Here is a 20,376-nt window from a genome sequence, read left to right on the forward strand (position 1 = left end):
TGGAGGAGCTTTGGCAGTGACTTGGATGTGTGGTTTGAGGGGTGTGAGATTCCCTCAGGAGCTTGGCCCCGAGCTCCTGGTGATCCAAGGCTGGTTCCTCTCCCATCATCTCCAAGGGCACTGTGCACTGGACCAGCTCCCTTCCATGGACCTGGCATGGTCCCAGGAGCTGAGTGATCCCAAGCCTTGATCCCAGCTGAGAAGGAGGCACAAGAGCTGCCAGCCCAACAGCCCTGCCCACCCCCGGGGCTTTCCTCCCAGAAAAAATGCCTGTTTGTAAAGATCCTTAATTCTCAATTTGGGGTAATCCCACCCCATTCCCAGCGCCCATGGGAAGGCACTGGGTATGGGACCAGACCTCCCAAAGAGCCCTCGGAGAGGGATGGAACTCCAGTTACTCTGGATGAGAAGGAGGTGGGGAAAAAAGACCAGTATGAGAAAAATGTAGGATGAAAAAGAGCCAACAGGAGGGGGGGGGAAAAACAAGGAAAATGTGCTTTGAAAGTCATCCTCGGTGCCAGCCCTCCCGGGGGTGATGCCAGTGCCTCGGCAAAAACAGAGATGGAGGAATCAAAATTGCCTGGGGATGAAGGAAGGGTTTAAACCCTCCCTGGAAAGTGGAGAAGAAGAAAAGGAGGAATGCCCCAAAAACCAAAACAGCCCCAAGCTCTGAGCTCCCTGCCCTGGCCAGCCAGCTCCAGCTCCCCATTCCCTGTGTCCCAGGGGGACAGGCATCGGCTCCGAGGCCCCCGTGCCATCCCCTATCTCTGAATCCATCCCTGTTTTTCCAAGGGAGAAAGCTGCAGTGAGTCCTCTCAGATCCTTGGCCGGCTGCCAGAGGTTGGGAAATCAGGAACCTGGTCAGGCTCTGCTGGAGGGGCCGGCACGGAGCGCTCCGTGACCATCAGGGGATCTTTGCGGAGCAATCTTTTCCGAGACAAGTCATGAGATTATTTCTTGCCTGGAATTTGCTCCCGCAGCTCCCATCGGCCCCGGACTGCTGAGTCAAGAGACCGCCGGGGCTGTGCCCTCCAGATGAGTAAATAAATTGCCATGGGGAGTGGGGGGGGCCAGGGGGCTGGCGCCCGGCGGGGCGCGGGATGGGGCAGGGAGGGGACCCGATGACTCCCGAGCCTTGGGCTGGGGATGGATCCCGGCTTGGCAGCCGCGCACGGAGTTAGTCACCAGATTAGCGAGCAGTTACACACGCGGCTTAAAGGCACATCACCCTCCCCTCCCCTTCCCTTTCCTCCTTTTCCTCCTTTTCTTCCTTATCTCTCTTTTTACTTCTTTTCTTTTTGAAATTACTTTCAGCCGAACTTTGGCTCTCAGTGAGTGCCTGGGACGGGCAGCCGGACAGCCACGGAAGGCAGAAGCCCTTGAAGACGCCGAAGGGGGGGAAAGGGTCCAGCCCGGGGGTGACACAGCTCGGGGCAGCCCCTCCTGATCCCTCCCCTCCCCATCCCGCAGTGCCGGGCAGTCGAGTCACTCTATAGGATCCATATGGCCCCGGCTGCTCCGGGCTCGGCTGCTTGGAAGCGAGAATGGTGCGAGTCATCCCGCTCGAAGGCAAACAGGCGCAGGGCCGGGGCCTTTCATGTTCCGGCCTTTGGAGCCAAATTCAAATCTGGAGCCGCTTAAAGGGATGGAAAGAGCCCCAGCGAGGAGCGGCCCCGCCGGGCCGCAGCTACCGGGACAGCTCCGCATCCCAAAGGCCGCTGCTGCCGCTGGAAAGAGAAACTTTCCCAGCCTTCCCAGAGCCCGGCACAGCCTCGGACATCGAGCCCGAACTTCCTGGCAGCCCTTCACAAGGATGGGCTTGGGAAATGCCACCGATGCCGCTGCCAACCTGTCGGGCTCCTCTGCTGCCTGGGGCTGATGCCAGGGCTTGAGCAGAGGAGTTTTTCTTCATTTCCAGCTGCAGACCAGGAGGAATTGTGTTTGCTGACCTCATGGAGCAGTCTGAGGGATGGAGCAATTGGGTAACGTGCCTCGAGCACTTGAAAAGAGAAAGCTCTTGGCATTGCATTTTCAAACCGCTTCTAACAATAATGGGTAAAAAAAGAAGGGGGGAAAAAAAGACCCAAATTTCACGTGTCCCATTCCATCTTTTTTTAATTTTCCAGTGGAAAAAGCCAGGACTACTCAACTTTTGCAAGTTGTTTCTTCACAGGGTTCAGGTTTCAGTAAACAATTGCTCAAAACTAAAAGGTAAGAAACCAAAAATCCCCTTTGCTGCTTCCAGAGCAGTGACCAAAATTCAGTGGCTTTGCACAAACACATGCAGGCACCTCTGAAAAAAAAACTTTCATGTGGGTCAAAAAGCCACAGTTTGATTATTGTGATAAAAAGTGCTGACAACGGGGGCTAAACAACAGAAAACAACCCCCAAAGCACTGCCCAGTGTCCAGCTTCAGCTTTTGGGGTCTGCTGCTGGCAGGGGCAGCTTCCCTGAATGAGCAGGGTTATCCTGCAAGGCCGTGCCAGGAGAGGCAGCATCCCGGGGGAATGGCAGCAAGCCCCATCCTGCCATGCCTGACACTTGGTTCCCGAGGGATGCTGAGCCTGTCCCAGTCACCCAGCACCCCCAAACTGGGAATTCCAGGAGATGGATGGCTCCAGGCCTGCCTGCTGCTGTGGAGGAGCAGGGAGGAGCCAGGCAGTGGAACACAGAGCACGGAGAACGGGACTCCTGCAAGCAGAGGGAGACCTGGAGCACCCAGCTGAGGATGCTCCCACCTCCCTGACACGGCAGAATGGGAGTGCTGTGCCTCAGCTTCCCTAAAAACGAGGTCTCATCAAAACTTTTCTCAACATCTTTTGGGGTGCAAGGCCCCAGAGCTTTAGAAAGAAGATTTTAAAGAAAGCTCAGTCCCTGGGCTGGCTTCTCCTGCGCTCCCCACCAGCCATGTGAAGAATGCCTTGGAATCACGTCAAGTATTTGAGATGAGATGGGGGGAGAGAGAGGGGGCACAACGAGGGGAGAGGGGGAGCTTTTGACTCAGTGTCTGGCTTCTTTCATCAATCCCACATTCCTGCTCATGCCATCACCCTCCGGGAAAGTGCGACAACCTACAGAACCCATGTGGAGCCAATTTAGAATACCCTCAGTGTAAGAAAACGCGTTTTGTTCATTAACAAGCTCTGGATGCTCAGCTGGGGTGAGGAGGCAGCCCCATAGCCATCCCAGAAACAGGGATTCAGTGGGAAGATATCCTACACACAGCTACAGCCCAGAGGAGAGCAGTGCTCCCTGCACACCCTCCCAGGACATTGTTCCAGCCCAAATAACCCCGGGGTTCCTGCACCAGCCAGCTGAGCTGGAGGTCTCTGCCTCTTCTGGCTTTATAGGAAAGGTTTAAACATGAGGTGGAAAGCTGGAAAGCAGGGAATTGCTGGAGCGGGTATTGCTGTTGTGCCCAGCAGCAACTGGGAGATTGAACAGCCCCAGAGGCCAGTTCAGAGCCAGACAGAGCCCGGTGATTTGCACATCCCAATCCACAACCGAGTCTGTCACAATGACTCCAATCCTCATTCCCAAAGCAGAGGGAGCCACAGAAACAAGGGGATTTTCCTCTCTGGGAAAGCAAGCTGCTGTTTCTCGGTGTGTTTGTGATACTTTTCTGGCAGGTTCTATTTATCCATGAACTCCAGGAACCAGATGTGGGACCGAGGGTCTGTGCTGCACCAGCTTCCTGCCTTCCTGCAAACACCAGCTCCACCTGCCCTGCACAGAGCGGGACACAGCCTGGAGAGCCAGGAAACTGTGCAAGGTCAGCACAGCCAGGGGAGGGGACAGGGGAAAACGTGTCACCTGCCTGGTCCTGCACAGAGGGCATTGCTCCCATGAGCTGGGGATGTTCATGGGACAGAGGAGCAAATCAGGGCTTGGATTTTTGGCAGTTGACTGAAAAAAACCTCAAAACCTCAACATAAAAATGCAGAGTTTCAGTTCAGAAAGCTATGGTAGTGAGAGAGCAGGGCTTGACCCATCCAGGGCTACTCTGAGCCAGCCACCCCTCTGGAGAGGATGAACACCTTGGAGCAGCTCTGAGTGCAGCACCAGGGGCTCTGCCTCCACCTCAGCCCCGCCCTGCAGGGCTCAGGCTCTGCAAGGCAACATTTGCAGCCCGTCAGTGGGTCAGTGGCTCCAGAGCCGGGGGTGGCTGCACTGACACACCACGGCCGAGCCCTCGCACCAAATTACAAACTGAAACCACCCTGGCAGTGCCCAAGGTCAGGCTGGACAGGGCCCTGAGCCACCTGGGCGAGGGTGAGGTGTTCCTGCCCGTGGCAGGGGTGGAACTGGGTGAGATTTAAGGTCCCTTCCAGCCCAAACCATTCCGGGATTCAAGGATTTATTTTTTTCTTGCCATCTCTGTGCACTTGGCCTCCAACTGTGCCCATCCCAGATTGTCCCTCCCCTGTTCCAGGAGATATTCAGGCACATAAAGCAACTGTAGATTTCCACATTTTCCCATCACTGCCACGGAAGCCTGCAGGCACAAATCCCCAAAGTTGGGAAAGCTGGAGAGATGAGAGCAGCTCTGCAGGGCTGTGCTACAGGACCCATCCCAGCTTCCCAAGGGGTGGAAAGGGATCTCCTCTGCAGGACGAGATCCCACTCCAGGCCCGTTATCTCCGGAGCCATCTCCCAGCTCTGCCATGGGCAGCACTCAAGTGCTTCCCCCCCCTCAAATTCCACTGCACCTGGGAAAAATGTAGGAGCTCATAGGAGAATCAATAAATATTTATTGTTTAACCAGCAGTATTTTGACTGGAGATGTAAGCATGGCCCTCTGCCAGGGAAACAAGAGCCTTCTTGGCCAGCGCTGCAAACAAATTTTTGTCTGTATCTCGTTGGAAGATTATAAACTACACAATGAAAGGAAAAAAAAGAAACACAGGCAGCAAGCAGCTTAGTCACGGAAGAGGAACAAAAGAGCTGAGATGGATAACTGTGGCATGGGGTTACAAAAAAAGGGCTGCAGGCCTGAATTTTGGCTGTGAGACAGCTGTGCTGCTCAGATCAGCTGCAGATTGTGCCACTGGCTCCTGCTGGGATGGGGCTTGGAGCTGCACCAGGAGGCTCTGGAGAGACACTGGAATCCACCAGGAACTCCCAGCCAAAAAGCAAACTGGGGAGTCAGGGCTTGGCCTGCAGAGGCACAGCCTTGCCCCTACGGAATACCCCAATTCCCACAGGTATCCCAGGTACAGCGGGATCAATGAACAGTCAGGCCCTGGCTCCAGGGGAATTTTAGTGCTCAAATAAAGCAGATCCAGATCATCCCCTCCTTGTGCACCTCCCCAGTGTCCTGGCACACTCCTACCCAGCACAGGTGCTCCACCAAGCAAGATCTGTCAGCCTGGAGAGTGCCAGAGCTGCATCCTTTGGCTCAGGGACAGCAGTGACACTTGCTGTCCTAAATCATGCCATTTCCTCACCTTGTGCCATGCAAGGACCGGCTGACAGTGCAAAAAGAGATTCTCCTGCCTTATCTGGGACAGATTTACTTGGATTTGTTCCCTTCTTCCCCAAAATCCTAGCAGATCCTGGTGCCACGACTGACAAGAGCCATTTAGGGTGGCAGCTCTGCCAGTTCACATCCCTGAAATGTACTCAGATAGTCTGGTCCTACTCACACCCACCTGAGGGTTTAATCTATGGGACAACCTGTGCACTCTAAGCCTGATCCAGCTGCCCCCAATTCCTGCCACAGCAGGATCCATTCCAGAGGAATGTGACTGCAGATTTCCACATTTTCCCATCATTGCCACGGAAGCCTGCAGTTCCACAGCAGCAAATCCAGAGCTGGCTCCCAGAGCAGCTGGGGCTGCCCCATCCCTGGATGTGTCCAAGGCCAGGTTGGACAGGGCTTGGAGCAACCTGGGTTAGTGGGAGGTCTCTCAGGTGAGATCTTTAAGGGTTTCAACCCAAACCATTCTGGGATTCTGTGATAATCCCGTGCAAAGCTCACTGTGCCACAGTCCTGCTGGAGTCCCAGCCACTCGCTGCCTGCCTGCCAGCAATCTGCTCTGGATTTGGGAGCACAGGAAGTCTTAGGATGTCTCGGCAGCTCGCTTTGGAGAGCTGGAGCACAGCATTCCAGCGTGAGCCTGTGTTATCCCTGCATTCTGTAAGGCCTATCAAAGCACGGCACGCTGTAATTACATGGCAAATTAGGGGCCACTTCATGTAACGACACTGTAATTACACATTTGGTGTGTGCTTTGGGGAGTTCGGGATGGAAACGTGAAAGGAACGGGGTTTGCTCCTGTTCCCTGGAAATCTCCTTCCCTGTACCCAGGTTAAAAACCAGGGATGTGCTTTGTGGATGTGGAAACGAAGGACAGCTCCGTGAGCTGCCCTCTTCCCACGCCTTTTCAGAGCTTTGGTGTGAAGTTGACACTAAAAAACTTGAAGCTGGTGGCAGCCAAGTGCAGCCAGTCCCCCCTCCTGGGAAGCTCTCATTCCCGCATCCCGCTTGGATACCACAGTAATGGGCATTTTGTCAGCGCATACAGAGGTAATTGCTGTTCTTCAGCTGAGTTCTCACCTCCTCCGCAGGCAATCAGCACCGAAAACGCGAAAGCGGCCCCAAGCCCTCCATTCCTGAGCCTCAGCTTCGCTGCTGATCATTCCAGCCCACACAGAGCATCCCCAGCCGAGCCCAGCTCTTGCCTTGGCTGCACTGCAGAGCAAAGCTTTCCAAAAGATGCGGGTGCGATTCCCTGCATCCCTGGAGACGCCAATCAGTGCTTTCCTTTCCCCAGGCTCTGGCATTCCGTGTGTCCCCGGGAGGACAGGTGAGCGCTCTCCCAGGCCCACTGAGGTAGAGGGAGGACAGAGAACGTGCCAGAGCAGGGAAGGAAATGCTGGAGATCCCGCATGAAAAGAAAACGTGGCCATGCAGGAGCCAGCGCCTGTCAGCAGCAGGGAAACTGAGTCACACAGCAGCTGACACAGCTGGAGGGCTCAGCCCTGCGAGGATAACACAGGATCAAACCTGTATTTTTGAGAATAATGAGAATAATGTTCCAGAGCACTTTTACCCCGAGCAGCTCAGCAAACTGACCCGCCTTGGTCGGGCTGATCCAGCTGTGACTCCGTTCCACGCGCACCTGGAGCCAGGGATGGCTGCAAACTTGTCCTCCCTAGACAAGGTAGAGGACAGAATGAAGGATCCCCTCCTAAAACCTAAACAAGGGGGATTTTCTCTGCCACTTGCCCGCGGCGAGGCTCCGTGGAGGAGCTCTGCATTTGCCAGGCTCGCTTTCAATGAGAACTCCCTTATTTGTCGGCACTGAAAGTGAAAGCAAAGTCTGACCTGGCTGTGGGAAGGGGGGGAAGCACGATTCAGGCAGGTCCTACATCCCAAAGCAGCATGGAAGCTGTGTAGGAGCTTCCCTGTACCCTGCACCACCGCAGCAGGAGAACCAGAACCTTACAGAGGTTTGGGTTGGAAGGGAAAATCTTGCTTCAGCCCTAACTGATGTTGTCCCAAATCCTAAACAGAGGGAAAAGCTCTTGCCAGATAAAAACACACCCCTGGGATGCCACCCACACACAGGGCAATGGAAACAACGTGTCCATGTCCCAGCTGTCCTCAGGGTAGGCATGGGAAGAGCCAAAAAGCCCGGATTTCTGTGCTGCGTGTGCACTGAGCAAATCCTTCTTCTAGGAACAAATCCCCCGCTTCTCCTGTAACACACCTGCAGGGAAAGGAGGCAGAAGGAAGGCTGGATGCAGGATGGGGAGTTTGGCATCCCTGCTCCACCTGGGATGCCCAGGAATGACACCTGGGATTGCAGCCCTGCTCTGGTACATCAGGGGAGGCAAATTTGCAGCTTCCTGAGCAAAAAAATGAGCACTGGGAGCCCCAGTTACATCCCACAGCTCCCAGCAAGGGCTGGAGCTGCTTCCCACTCTGCCCACAGGCAGCAAATGCAGCTTGGCTGAGCCGCAGGAAACAAAGTGATTTGTGGAGGGCAGCCTTCATCAGCCCCCAGGTGAAGTTCCCTTGGGGTTGAATTTTGCATGGTTTGGGGTTTTACAGTCTGAGAAAACGTCCCACCAAGCCATTGGTGGATCAGCCATGTATGTACAACCACGAGTGATGTTACCACCCTTCCATCACATCCTCATAAAAATATCCACACACTTAGAATTGCATCCTGAAGGAGAACCTGACCTGCTCATCTCACTCACACACATTCCCGCTGGTAATAGCGGGGGCGGAGGGGGAGGGTTTGGCTTTGAAAGCTTTCTACAGATCCACATCCCTTCCAGATTATTTTTAAACCCTTTGGACACACCACAAATCTCCCGGGAGTTTTGCAGGCAGAGGTGTGGGGTGGAGCAGGGTTTGGTTTGGGGGGTGAGAGGGGGCAGAGTTTCACGGGGCATCAGACACCTGGCACATCAAACATCCTGCACGACCGAAACCCTCTGGCTGCAGGGCCCTCCCTGCCCAAGGTTAACCCCATGGATCACATCGGCACGGCTGCTTTGTCAAGGGACAAGGGCTGGAGTCCTTCTCAGACCATTTTGGAATTAAGGACGACGGTAACACTTGGTGGTAGATTCAGGACTGAAGGAGCCATCGAGGAGCAGATGAGCCCTCCAGGAGCAGAGAGAGGTGATGTTCCCTCCTCCCCTGGCTGGATCCCAGGAACACAACCCAGCAGCATCCACACTCCTTCCCTCACCATCAATCCCACCAAACCAGAAAGCTGCAGCGTTCTCTGCGACTTGGAGGGGAAATGAGGTTAAGCCAGCTAATTGACAGCGCTGACCTTTGTGGCTCCCAGCGAGCGCAGCCACCAGCACAGGAGCGGCTGCAGCTGAGGCCGATGGGGGGGAGCGCTTTTCTACCTCTTGGGTTTGTGTTTTTCAGCACTCTTTCTGCCCAAGCTTAAACTTCGGGTCAGCTCTAAGAGCTGTTTGCTGACATCAGCTGCAGAAGAGCTTTCAGGGACAGAAGAAAATGAACTTAAGGCAGGGTGAAACTCCGAGTCCTCCCTTCAGGCATCAGGGAATTGCACTGCTCCAGGCACCCAGAGCACACAGAGCCTCTGTGAGAGCTCTCACCCACACCAGGAGAGTGCAAATTTTAACAGATACTTTACTCCGGAGTGAAAAATAAACTCCACCCCACCCTTATGGTCCAGGTGTTTATTCCTACCCTGTTTTCCCCCTCCAAACAAAGAAGCTGCCTTCAGGGGCTGAAGGACAGGAATGAGTCTTCCCCAAAGTTTTCGGAAATAGGCACAAACAGCTCCACTCCAGCCTCTCATTTCAGCTGTGTAGGTGCATTCTTAGCATCCCTCGAGCATTTTGAAGCCAGGCTCAGCCCTGCTGCCGGGGCAGGGAGCACTGGCACCCTCTGAGCAGCACAGGGTGCTCCCTGCGGCCAGGGAGGGCGGGAGGAGGGATCCCAAGGGAGGCTCCTGCACTGGGCACCCCGGAGCCCATGGACGGCTGATGCCCAGGCGGGTGCTGCCTTCGGAGCTCTCTGCAGCCCAGCTGATGCTGCACCAGCATCTGCTGAAGTCTAAGCACTATCCCCTGTGCGGCTCCAGCACTCAGCTGTCATTTTATTTCCACATGCAGCCCAAAATCTCAATGCCTGCGGGAGCTGTGCCTCCCTTCTGGCTTTCCTAGAAACTTCCTAACCGGCAGAGAAAGGTACAACTCAGTCTTCTACAACTTCGCCGCACCGGTGCTGCACAAAATTCAGCAAACTTCCAGTTTGGCGCAGTGGGAATTGCAGCAGGGAGAGATGAAGCAACAGGACTCGTTTAATGCAGAAAAAAAGGGTTGTTTTTTTGTTGTTGTTTTTGTTTTTTTCCTGCGGGTCCTCCAAGCTCCATCCTCCACCTCGCCTGGGCAGGGCAGAGAGGAGTTGAGCGCCCGGGGTCAGCGAGCAGCCAGACGCAACCAGTGTGTGAACAGCAGCTCTTATTCTGGTCAGGGCTCGGCTCGGAGCAGTAACCACAGCCAGCAGCAGCTGAACTCCTCCCGCTACAACACACAAAAAACCCTTCTCGCCTCCCTTCAGTAACGTGTTGCTCTCTGCACCCCCTCTCCACCCATTTCTCCAGCTGCAGAAGGGCGAAAAAAAATATCAAAGCGGCGGGTTTTCCTGGATTAAACGTGCTAAATCCAGAGTATTTAGCACTGGAGTTTTGTTTCCCAAATACCACGAGTGCTTGGACCACACAAGACATTTCCAGCCAGGGATGGGGAGAACGCACATCCCAGCTAAGGATGGGAACAGGCGGGGAGCCCCGCGGAGCGCATCTCTCCTGCCTCTCCGCCGGACGGGTTTCCCTACATCCCGGCAAGGATGCCAGGAGCGTAAGGGAAGGAGGCTGGAGGGGTGGCGGGATGGATTTTAAGAGAAGGAGGGGGATGGAAAGTCGTAAAAGCGCAGTCAATTCGCCTTCGCAGCGGGCAGAGCCCGGGCGGCGCCGCTGCGCTGCGACTTGGGGTGCGCTGCGTGTTCCCTTCCAAAAGACACCCCCAAAAAACCCCACAGCGACCTCTCTGACCACCCCGTCCCCAGCGGTCGAGCCTCTCCCCCCCGGCCAAACCTCTCCCGCCACCGCCTTCGCAGGGAGAAGGGGACGGGGCTGCGCGGAGCGGGGCGCGGCGGGGACACGGCGCTCACCGGGGGACGGGAAGAGCTCGATGTCCACCTTCTCCGTCTTGATGATGGTGAGATCCACCGCCGCCTTCATGGCTGGGGCAGCGCCGCGGGGGCGTCGCGCCGGGAGCGGGGGGCGGCGGCTGAGCCCCGCCGAGCGCGGAGCGGGGCTCCCGGGGCAGCACGGCCGGCGTTGCCTCCCTCCTCCCGCTGCTCTTCCTCCTTTTCCTCCTCCTCCTGCTTCTTCTTCTCCTCCTCCTCCTTCTTTCCTTTCTTCCTTCCTTCCTTCCTTCCTTCCTTCTTTCCTTCCGCGCTCCCTCGCTCCGCTCCCGCCTGCGCTGCGCTCCCCGCTCCGCTCCGTTTCGCCCGTCCCCGCCGCCGCCGCCCCGGCCGGGCTGAGCCGAAGGGAGGGCGTTGGGCCGGCCCCGAGCGGTGACAGCAGCGGAGGGACCCGCCCCACCCCGCCCCGGAGGCGGCCCCCGGCCCCGGCGCTACGGGGAGCGGAGCCGGAGCTGCCGGGGGGGAACGGGGGTCCGGGGACGGAGGGGGGGCAGCGCATCCAGGGCGCCTCCGCCCTGAGCTCTGCTCGCACCCCGGCCCCCAAACAGGACGGGTTAAGAGTTTGAGCACGCTGGCAGCAGCCCTGGCTGGAGCCGCTGCCCCAAACCGATGGTTCTTGAAACGAGGCCAGTTGTGTTCACCCTGCCTGTCTCGACATGACCCGCTGCCTTTCACACTCACCCCTTCGGCTCCCATCACCCCTTCATGCTCACATCATCTCCCCACATTTCCATCTCCCCTTCATATTCCATCATCCTGCCTGGAGCAGCCTGATCCTCTCTCGTCCACAAGCACATCCAAACTCAGGGGCACAGCCAGGGCAGAGCAGTGCACACTGCTGTGGTGGGTGGCAGCCAGGGGTGGCTGTTCCTGGCCTGCTTGGTAGAGGTGGGAGGCCAAAGAGAGTTGGGAACTGACTGGATAAAAAACATCTTGAAGATGCAAGATGAGTGTCGTGCCAGTACAGCATGGAGTTAACAGAAGAATATCGGTTTTCACATGAAATCTGTTTGATTGTATTTAGGTAGCACAAACTTGAGACCACAAACGGCACAGCAGAAGGAGAGTATGACTCACAGATGTCAGCTTACCGGTACAGAGAAAAAAAGTCATTAGCAACCAGCTCTTGTGGTTCTGTCACCCCGAAAGTCTTTAACAGCTTCCAACTCTGGCACAGATCAGGCTGCTCTCATCAAAGATGGGCTCAAGTGAACATAGGCTCTCAGGAGCAGCTGCCTGGGGTCATGGTCACTGTCCAGCCCTTAGGATGGACCAGGGTCCCACTTGCAAACACCCCTGAAACCTCCCGAGGCCCCGAAAGATGAGCTGCAGATGCAAACGCTGCAGCTCAGATCATTTTGCTTCTGCAGCAGGGCCTTTCTCAGCCACCACGGCATATTTATAGCAGGGGAGTTTGTGCAACTGAAAGAAGCTGCGAGGTTGCCGGGGCCAGACGAGGAGAGGCAGCTCTGGCTGCACACACACGGCTTTGCCAAGGCAGGCAGATCGAGCAGCAGGAGGGCTGAAAGCTAGCAAAACTGGGCAGGGAGCTCCAGCCCCAAGTTCATCTTCTTCACCCAGTGACAGCCTCTCACATTCCCAATTTTACAGGCAATCTTGTTTCCAATTTACTTGAAAGCTGAGTTCTGGACAACCTATTCCTGCAGCAGTGGAGTGGGAGCAGTGATTTGCTGCGATGAAAAACTTCCCTCCACTGATTCCCAAGGGCTCGGGAGAACCTGAGCCGTGCTCAGGCAGAGCACAGGGTTGGAAACCTCAGCTGGTGGTTTGAAACCTACCACAGGAATGAACCTGGAAATCCGAAAGTGGAAAGAGGATTGCTGCAAGGATAAAATGTGGTCCCTCCCCGGGACAGGATCATGTCCTTGCACCTGCCCTCGGTTTGGGTTTCTTTCTTCCCCACACAGCAATGATTGAAGGAAGAAACCACAGAGAGGAGATTTAATAGAACATTTCTAGTTGAAAATCAGAAGGGGATTCAGGAGAAACAGCTGCCTTTCTATCTGATCTCTGATCCCTCCAGAGCAGGCTTGGGCAGAGAAACCTGATGCAGTTATCAGCGCCCCCAGCCCTTCCCTTCCTGCGCTCCCGGGCTGGGATCCCGTGGCAGGGAGGGGAGGGGGCTGCCTGGGGGTGCCGTTTGTGCAGCTGCCTGACCGAGCCATCAGAAAGCACCTGCGGTCCCAACCGTATGGAAATGACCCCCCGGGTGGATTGTTCGCCCCGCTCGGAGCGCGGCTGCAGCAAACCACAACCCCCGAACCGAAACAGAGGAGGAGGCGCGGCGAGGTCACTGGGACTTGCCCAAACACAGACTGGGACAGGCTGCTGGTGGCACACAGCCCAAAGCTCTCCTGGGCAGAGAGTCCCTGGATGGAGCTCCCACAGACTGAGATGCAGCAACAGAGGAGGCAGCGGTGCCCTGAGGTGTCTCTGCTTTAGCCTTGCCCCCCCTGGGCTCCCCTTTTGGCTCCTGTAGTGCTACAGTCTCGAGGACTGGCTGAACTCCAGGGCACCTGTACTGGACATCCTGCTCTTCTGGACCAGCACAAAGGCTCTAATAAAGACGTTTCTCCCAGCTTGTGGGATTTTTATTAGGAGACATCCACACTCTCCTGCCATCCCGGCTGAGCCCTGATCCCACAAAGCCAATGACACTGAGCCCAGCTTGGTGCAGGATGGCTGCAGAGGAGCTCTGAGCTTTGCCTCGCCCCCTTGTGCCTCCCCAAACCTGTGTTCCATTTTGCTGGTGCAATGCATGGCAACCCCTACACGCAGGGAAACTGGAAATGCTTCCAAAAGTAACACCAAGGCAAAACTCCCCAAAGGGGAGGAAGAGAAGAGAGTGGCTGCGGACAGAGGTTTCCTCCCAGGGCAGCTGAATCTTTGCTTCAAACTCCATCCCAGCAGCCGCCTTAATTTGTGTTCACTTCAGAGCTGCAACATGAAAGCCCTGGCTCTGAGCTCCAGCTGAGCGGCTCAATGGCTCAGTGTTCGCAGAAGGCATGGAAGGAATCCATTGATTAGTTTCTTCAGCTGGGATGTGACCATTCTGAGTCCAAGACCTGCCAAACATGACTTCGCCTCAGCAACTGGTTCCTATTTGCTGCTCACAGGCTTTAGGAAAATCTTTCCTCTTCCCCATCCAAGTCTCACCCTCGTTTTCCACTGTGTCGTTACCGAACGTGAATATCCATTGAGGCTCTGTCCGGGAGGGAGGATGCCGGGCTGGAGAACAGCCCTGCAGCCCAAAGATGGGCGATAACCATCTGCCCTCCCTCTGCAGAGCAGCCCCACTGTTTGCAACTGCTGGGAACAAAGAAAGGATGGGCAGTAATGCCCCATTGTTCCCAGGGCCGCTGACTAACCTTGGGTTAACAGAACAAGAATAATTATTCATTTAGCACTGAGGAAAGTGTTAGGAGATTGAAGCCTTTGCTGTGATTTCCGAACCCGAGGACGGCTCTTCCATGACCTCTCTCCTGGCTGGGATGGCTCTTTCACTTCTCCACGGCCAAATTCACTCCTGTCCCAGCCCAGGGCAGCTGCTGGTTCTCCTTCAGATGTCGTGGAGCTGGGCCAGCTTCTCCTTTCCCTCGCATTTTCCCATTCTGATTCCAGCAGGAATTAGGTGTAACTTCTGGTCTGGAGAGGGAGCTTTTCCGAGCACTGCTGCTACCGAAACATGGGGTGAAACACAACAGCCACGTAATAACGTGGAGCATCCACCCAGCTGTAATGGCCAGGAAATGAAGAACACCATATCCAATTAAAACTGCAGGGGGATATTTATGGCAGAACGTAATTAGCCAAATTGGAGCCTTCCCCAAAACTGCCATGGGATTTTTAATGACCGCGAGCGGTCAGGGATTGGGTTTGATGTTTTGTCAAGTAAACAATACCCAGAGGGCATGAGACAAAAATCAGGAGCAAAGGGGAAAGGAAGAAAAAGAAAAAGAAAAAGAAAAAGAAAAAGAAAAAGAAAAAGAAAAAGAAAAAGAACCAAAAACAAACAAAAAAACTGTCCTGCAATTCCAGGGAGAAACGGAGACATGAAAGGATTTATCGTAATGGGGACATTGTTGGAAGGAGCAGCAGCCACCACCACTCCAAGAAAGGAAAGAGCAGGGAGGTGGCCCTGGGTGTGGAGGTGGCCCTGTGCAATGAGAGGAAAGAGCAGGCAGTTGCCGCGGCCGTTCCCCTGGGAGATACCTTTCCTGGAATTTAAAATGATACGAGAAATTCTTTCAAGCGCCGTAATAGCTGGGAAGTATTGGAGTATTTTGGTAAGAGGAGGCTGGGTTAGCCCTGCTGGCTCCAGCCTCCCGTTTTTGGCTCGGGCATGGAAGCAGAGCTCGTTAGTGGCACATCCTGCGTGTGCCCCGGGCCGCTCCCAGATGCGGCGCAGGGTCCCGGAGGCGATGACCGTAGCCCAGATGTGGCCCCTGGGGTCCCCTCGCTGCGGGGCTGGAGGCACGGAGAGTCCCCCACCCTGGGCGCTGGGGGCAGGAGAAGCAGGGCAGTGTTCCCGCTGGGATCCCCAGCCCTGGGCCGGCCCAGCCCCGAGCCATCGCGGCCACAATGCGCTCCTGTGAGTGACTGTCCCCGGGCTCCGAGCCTCCGCGGCTCCGGCTCTCATTAAGTCCCGGCGGGGAGGGCTCACAAAAGCCGCTTTGTGGCCAGCGGGGGTCAGGGCTCGGCACACAGAGCCCGCGTGGCTGCGGGAGCCACAGCCCTGTCACACGCCGGGGATCCCGAGCGTGTGACAGGGCTCACAGGCTGCTCGAGCATCTCCCAGTGCCTCCCGCTCCTGGCCTCCCAGAGGTGCTGATCCCGCAGCTGAGGAGCTGCTCTGGGCTCTGGCAATGCCATCCCGGTGGGAATTCCGTTGGCAGGGGTGCTGTCACCCTCTCATGTCCCTGCTGGAAGCAGCGGCTGGATGGAAAATCCTCGTAAACTGCTCTGCAGCCCTGTTTGCTCTCCGGACATCTTCCCACTCTGTTCAAGTCACAGCACCGAGATCTGGGTAAACACATCCTGAAGGATTTTGCTGTTGAACTCCCAGTATTCCCAATTACACCGAGCATGTGCAGCCAATACACATCAAATCCCTCCTGCAAGACACCTCTCTCGCCTTTGCTCACATCTCCTGGCTCGGATCTCTCTGTTCTCAGATCTCTCTCCTTCAGAGCACACACAAAGCAGCCAGCTCAGGTTTAAGCAGCACAGGTCTGCTTGTGGCTGGGCTCTTGGCATTCACCAGTCTCTCCTTACTGATCTGATTCCCGGTCACCCTTGAAATTCCTTTCTCTGGGATACATGGGGGGATTACAAAGGAGAGCCAAAGGAATCATCGGTCATAAATGGTCTCCTGACAGCCAGACTGTGATCACTGATGCTTATCTGCCCTTTCCATCTTTCAAAAACCCATCACCACCAAAACACCACCAACTACTTCACCAAACACCGAGGGACAGCCACGTTTCACTTTACCAAGGACCAAGAGACTCACAAGCAGCTCCCAAGGGAGGTCAGTCCAGCTCCCAGCTCTGGTGTAGAGTCCACAGCCTGAGAAGTGGCAGCCACCGGGACAATCCCGTGCTGGCAGCCAGTTGGAAATGATCAGCCCGGGAAAATAAACCACAGCACTGCAGTGACCCTCGGGTTAATGCTGGGGCCAGGACAGAGGGGTTCAAGTCATGGAAGTTTAATTCCTGGCCAATATTTCCACCTTTGTGCCTCCATCCCTTTTTTTTAATGACACTTTCTCCCCTCCCAAGGAGCTGGGAGTTCAGCAGTCCCAAAGGAAACTCTCAGGGGCTGGGGACCGTGATGGGGTCTCTCCAGAGAGAGATTTGAGGGGAGAGCTCAGGAGACAGAACTGGGATTTCCATCCCTTGTTCAAAAAGGACCCTGCAAGGCACAACCCACCAAGATCCAGCAGCCAAGGTCCCTCCAACCCAAACCACTGTCCTGCCAAGGCCACGAGGTGACAACTGCACACTAGAGAGATAATTCAGGGGTGGGCACGAATACCCCACGTACACCGTGCCCGGAGCACGGAAATTCCGGGGTGAGACCCACAGCCCTGGAACTGCCCTCCCCGGAGAGGCTCTGCCAGCAGAGCCTCCCCCAGCATCGCTCCTGGATGAAGGATCCGCTGCCAATGCGCCTCAAAGAGGAAAAACTCTCGCCCGGCGCTGGAAACCTCTCCCGCAATAGTCCGCGCTTGGCAACCTGGCCTGGCAGTGAATAAACGCCAGGGAAATATTCCTCCCTACACGTGTTTGGGTTTTTCGGGGTGGTTTTCTTGGCCACCGCTCCTGGCTCCACAACAATGCCCGGCTTGTTCGGCCCCGCGCTGCAGGGCAGGCTTGAATAGATCTGTCTAAAATTATAAGCGGGCAGCCCCTGGGCTCTGCGAGATCACAGAGCCCACGCTGGGGCTGAACAAAGCCCCCGCTATTTCCCAACAATTAGCCCGGCTAAAAGGACATCTATCTCCTGCCATCAGAGCCACCACGTGCCTCCCAGCCAGCCCATTGTGCAGCTAATTAAATAACACGCCTCTCTCCCCGGGAGCGTCTCCTGATTAGCTCGCCGAGGTCCTAAATCCTTGCGGGTGTGAATGGGAACAGACAGCTGCTGGGCAGGGGACTGCGGCTCCCGAGGGGACACGGTCACCCCGGGACAGCCACGGGCAGCAGCACCGGGGATTTCAGGGGTTTAAGGGACCTTAAACCTCATCCAGTGCCACCCTTGCCGTGGGTTCCACTGTCCCAGGTTGCTCCAAGCCCTGTCCAACCTGGCCTTGGACGCTTCCAGGGATCCAGGGGCAGCCACAGCTTCTTTGTGCCAGGGCCTCCCCACCCTCACAGGGATTAACTCCTTCCCAATATCCCATCAAACCCACCCTGTTCCAGGCTGAAGCCATTCCCTCATCCCATCTTCAGGAAGCTGTTGAACAGAGATCCTGGCACCCAAGAGGGTTCAGCACACTCTGCTTCCCTATGCACCTCCCAGCTGCCTGCAGCAAAAGCCATGAAAACAGATGATATATTTATTCTTTTTCATGCTTTGCTGGTGGTTGGAAGAAAAAATCAGATGCAAATATTTTTTCTAAATATGTTCCTGGCTGATACAGAGCAGTTTGTTGTAGGTTTTTTTTTTCCTTTTCCCACACTTCTCGTTGGGTTAAAGCAGTGGAAAGAAAATAAACAAGGAAAATGTTGTGTCATTCAACCAGAGCTACAACTTTCTATTTTTGCATTTTTAATATGGGAAGGAATTGCAGAATGGAAAAAAAAGGCCTATTAAAAGTAATTTGTTAACAAGCTCTTTTCACCCAGTTAATTCACCTCCTCGAGGAGGATTCTGTGGGAGGGAAAGGTCTTGGATAAGGATGAGGCCAAAGGGAAGCTGGGAAGCTGATTTGTGTTCTGTGAGATGAAGCAAAATAACCTCTGGGGCTTGGAGTTTCCTTCCAATCTGAAAAGGAGTTCTGGGAAGTGAAGAAAATCCACTCAGAAGATGCATCAAACACCCCAGGGCTGCGTGAAATGTCCTGGGCCACCACAACCATGCCTGGGGGAGGCGGACATGGACCTTCTGAACACGCAACCTGCACCAGCTCAAGCCAAAAGCCACGGGAGGATTTTCTCCCCATGCCAACCCAGTTCCTTGGGCTGAGCTCCAGCACAACAGCCCAGAACTCCTAAATCACTCCAGATGTTCAGCACCTTTCCTCACACGCTCCCAAGACCCGGAAGAAATTCAGTTCCCTTCTGTCAAGGCCCCAGTCAGCAATAGTTACAAATATCACTTTTACCCTCTTTAAATCATCATTTCCCACCTTTGGCTATTTCAAGCACCATTTTCACACTGGGAGAGCCTGGCTGGAGGACTGGGAAGGTGGGGCATCAGATTAATGAGCTGATTTCCCATGGACCTGCGGCTCCAGGCTGGAAGCACCTGGACCTGCTGCTGCAGACAGAGCTCCATCCACCCAAGGCAAACAGAAAATCCACATTCCTCATCCCTTGTGGAGAGGAGGCAGCGGGAGGAAGGACACAGAGGAGAAGGAGGAGGCAGAGCTTGGTTTTATTCTAATGGGAACCAAAGTTGGCTCCTGCTTTCCAAACCCACCCCGGGGAGCAGCTGCTGTTGGAGCTTGGGTGGGAAAAAGCTGGGAAGCTTTAGGAATGCATCAGGGAATTATTAATCAGTGTATGTGCACACCATAGGGTTTCACTGGAAAAGCACAGGGATCAACTTGATGTTGAAATCATATTTGCCCTTCATTCAGGAAATGCAAAAGTTTTTACACCAAATAACCAAATTTTACAGGGATGCACCCATCATTAAAAAGAGATAAAAAAAAGAACATCATTAAGAGAGATGCCATGGCTCACACAAAGGCCCAGAAGGGGCTACACAGGAGTCCAGCCCCAGACCCCGTTTAACATAACCCAGGAGCAGCCTCCTCAGCCCTCTGGCAGCTTCAAACCCCACAGGCAGGTCTGAGAGCTCCATTCATCCCAAACTCCCAAATAAAGGGCAGGAGCCAAGAAAAAGCTACCTCCCCTCACCCAGCCAGTGCCCTCGATCCCAAAGCTCTGGGAATGGCTCCACGGCCACTTGATTAATAAGGGCCCAGGGGGAAAATCCGTTTATATAACCTCGTCTTCTCTAAACTTCCTAAGTGCTTCAGAGAGTGGCTGCCCTGGAAACCCAAACTGGAAACGAAAAATATTATCCTGCCATTTATAAACATCCCTGGTGCTAATGAAGTGAGGAGCGGCAGCGACGGCCAGTGAGGGCGAGGTACTCTTGGCAGGCGTGGGAGAGCCCCAAAAACCCTGACTTCAGGTGGTTGTGGAGGGGAAAGTCCTCCCACTGTGATCCAGTGCTGTTGGAGCTGTGAGGCGCCAGGGCAGGGATTTGGGAAGAGGGATGGTTGTGGAAGCATGGCTGTGCCAAATGCAGGGGCTGGGGGCAAATGTAGGGGGAGAAGGGCAGGGTGATCGCAGGCAGGCAGGAGCAGGTGGCTGAAACCTCTCAAATCATTCCCGGAGCTCAGAGTATGGCTGGGGTGAAGCAGCATATCCTGCTCCTGGAAAGCAGGGAGGGAATTTCAGTGCTTGCTGCAGACTCTGTGGGATGAACTGTCCAGGCCAGGCTGCTGGTGCAGGCCAGCAGAGCACGGCTGTTTACACCACTGTGCTCTGAATAAACACTGAGAAGCCCAAATTTAGCTCCTGGGTTCAACCACCCTGCTCCTCGCAGCCCTTCAGCCACACATCCCAAGCAGAGAGCCAGGAGAGCAGAACACTCCAGCCCACTGCTCCATCTGCCTTCCCTGCTGGCATTTCCCATGGAGATTTGTTTGTGCATCAGCACCAGAAAACGCTGAGGTTTGGCTGGAAATATTTGGATTTGGTTTAGACAAAATATTGATGATTTCTGCCCAACAATCTGTCCGTTTTGGCAGCAACAAGGAGAAAAGAGGAAAAGAAATGAGAGGTTTTTCCTCGAGATATGGGGACTGAGCTGACACCCAGCCTGGGACTCGGCACAAGGAAAAGGCAAAGCAAAGCTACTGGGCTGCCTCATTATCCTGTCAGTCTGATTACTGAAAGGAAAA

At 55.0% G+C, this 20,376-nt stretch overlaps 1 protein-coding gene across 1 annotated transcript in view; it reads right to left on the reverse strand.

Moving 5' to 3' along the window:
- The window catches only part of ETS1 (ETS proto-oncogene 1, transcription factor), a 43,895-nt gene extending 33,029 nt beyond the window's left edge, over positions 1–10,866 (reverse strand). Inside the window, exon 1 of the mRNA XM_053963411.1 lies at positions 10,677–10,866. Within this exon, the coding sequence (XP_053819386.1) occupies positions 10,677–10,746 (70 nt within the window). The 5' untranslated portion in view covers positions 10,747–10,866. The remainder of the gene's footprint in view (positions 1–10,676) is intronic.
- Positions 10,867–20,376: the final 9,510 nt, after the last annotated feature.

The sequence above is a fragment of the Vidua chalybeata genome, chromosome 23, assembly GCF_026979565.1.
Source record: "Vidua chalybeata isolate OUT-0048 chromosome 23, bVidCha1 merged haplotype, whole genome shotgun sequence".
NCBI classification, from domain to species: Eukaryota; Metazoa; Chordata; class Aves; order Passeriformes; family Viduidae; genus Vidua; species Vidua chalybeata.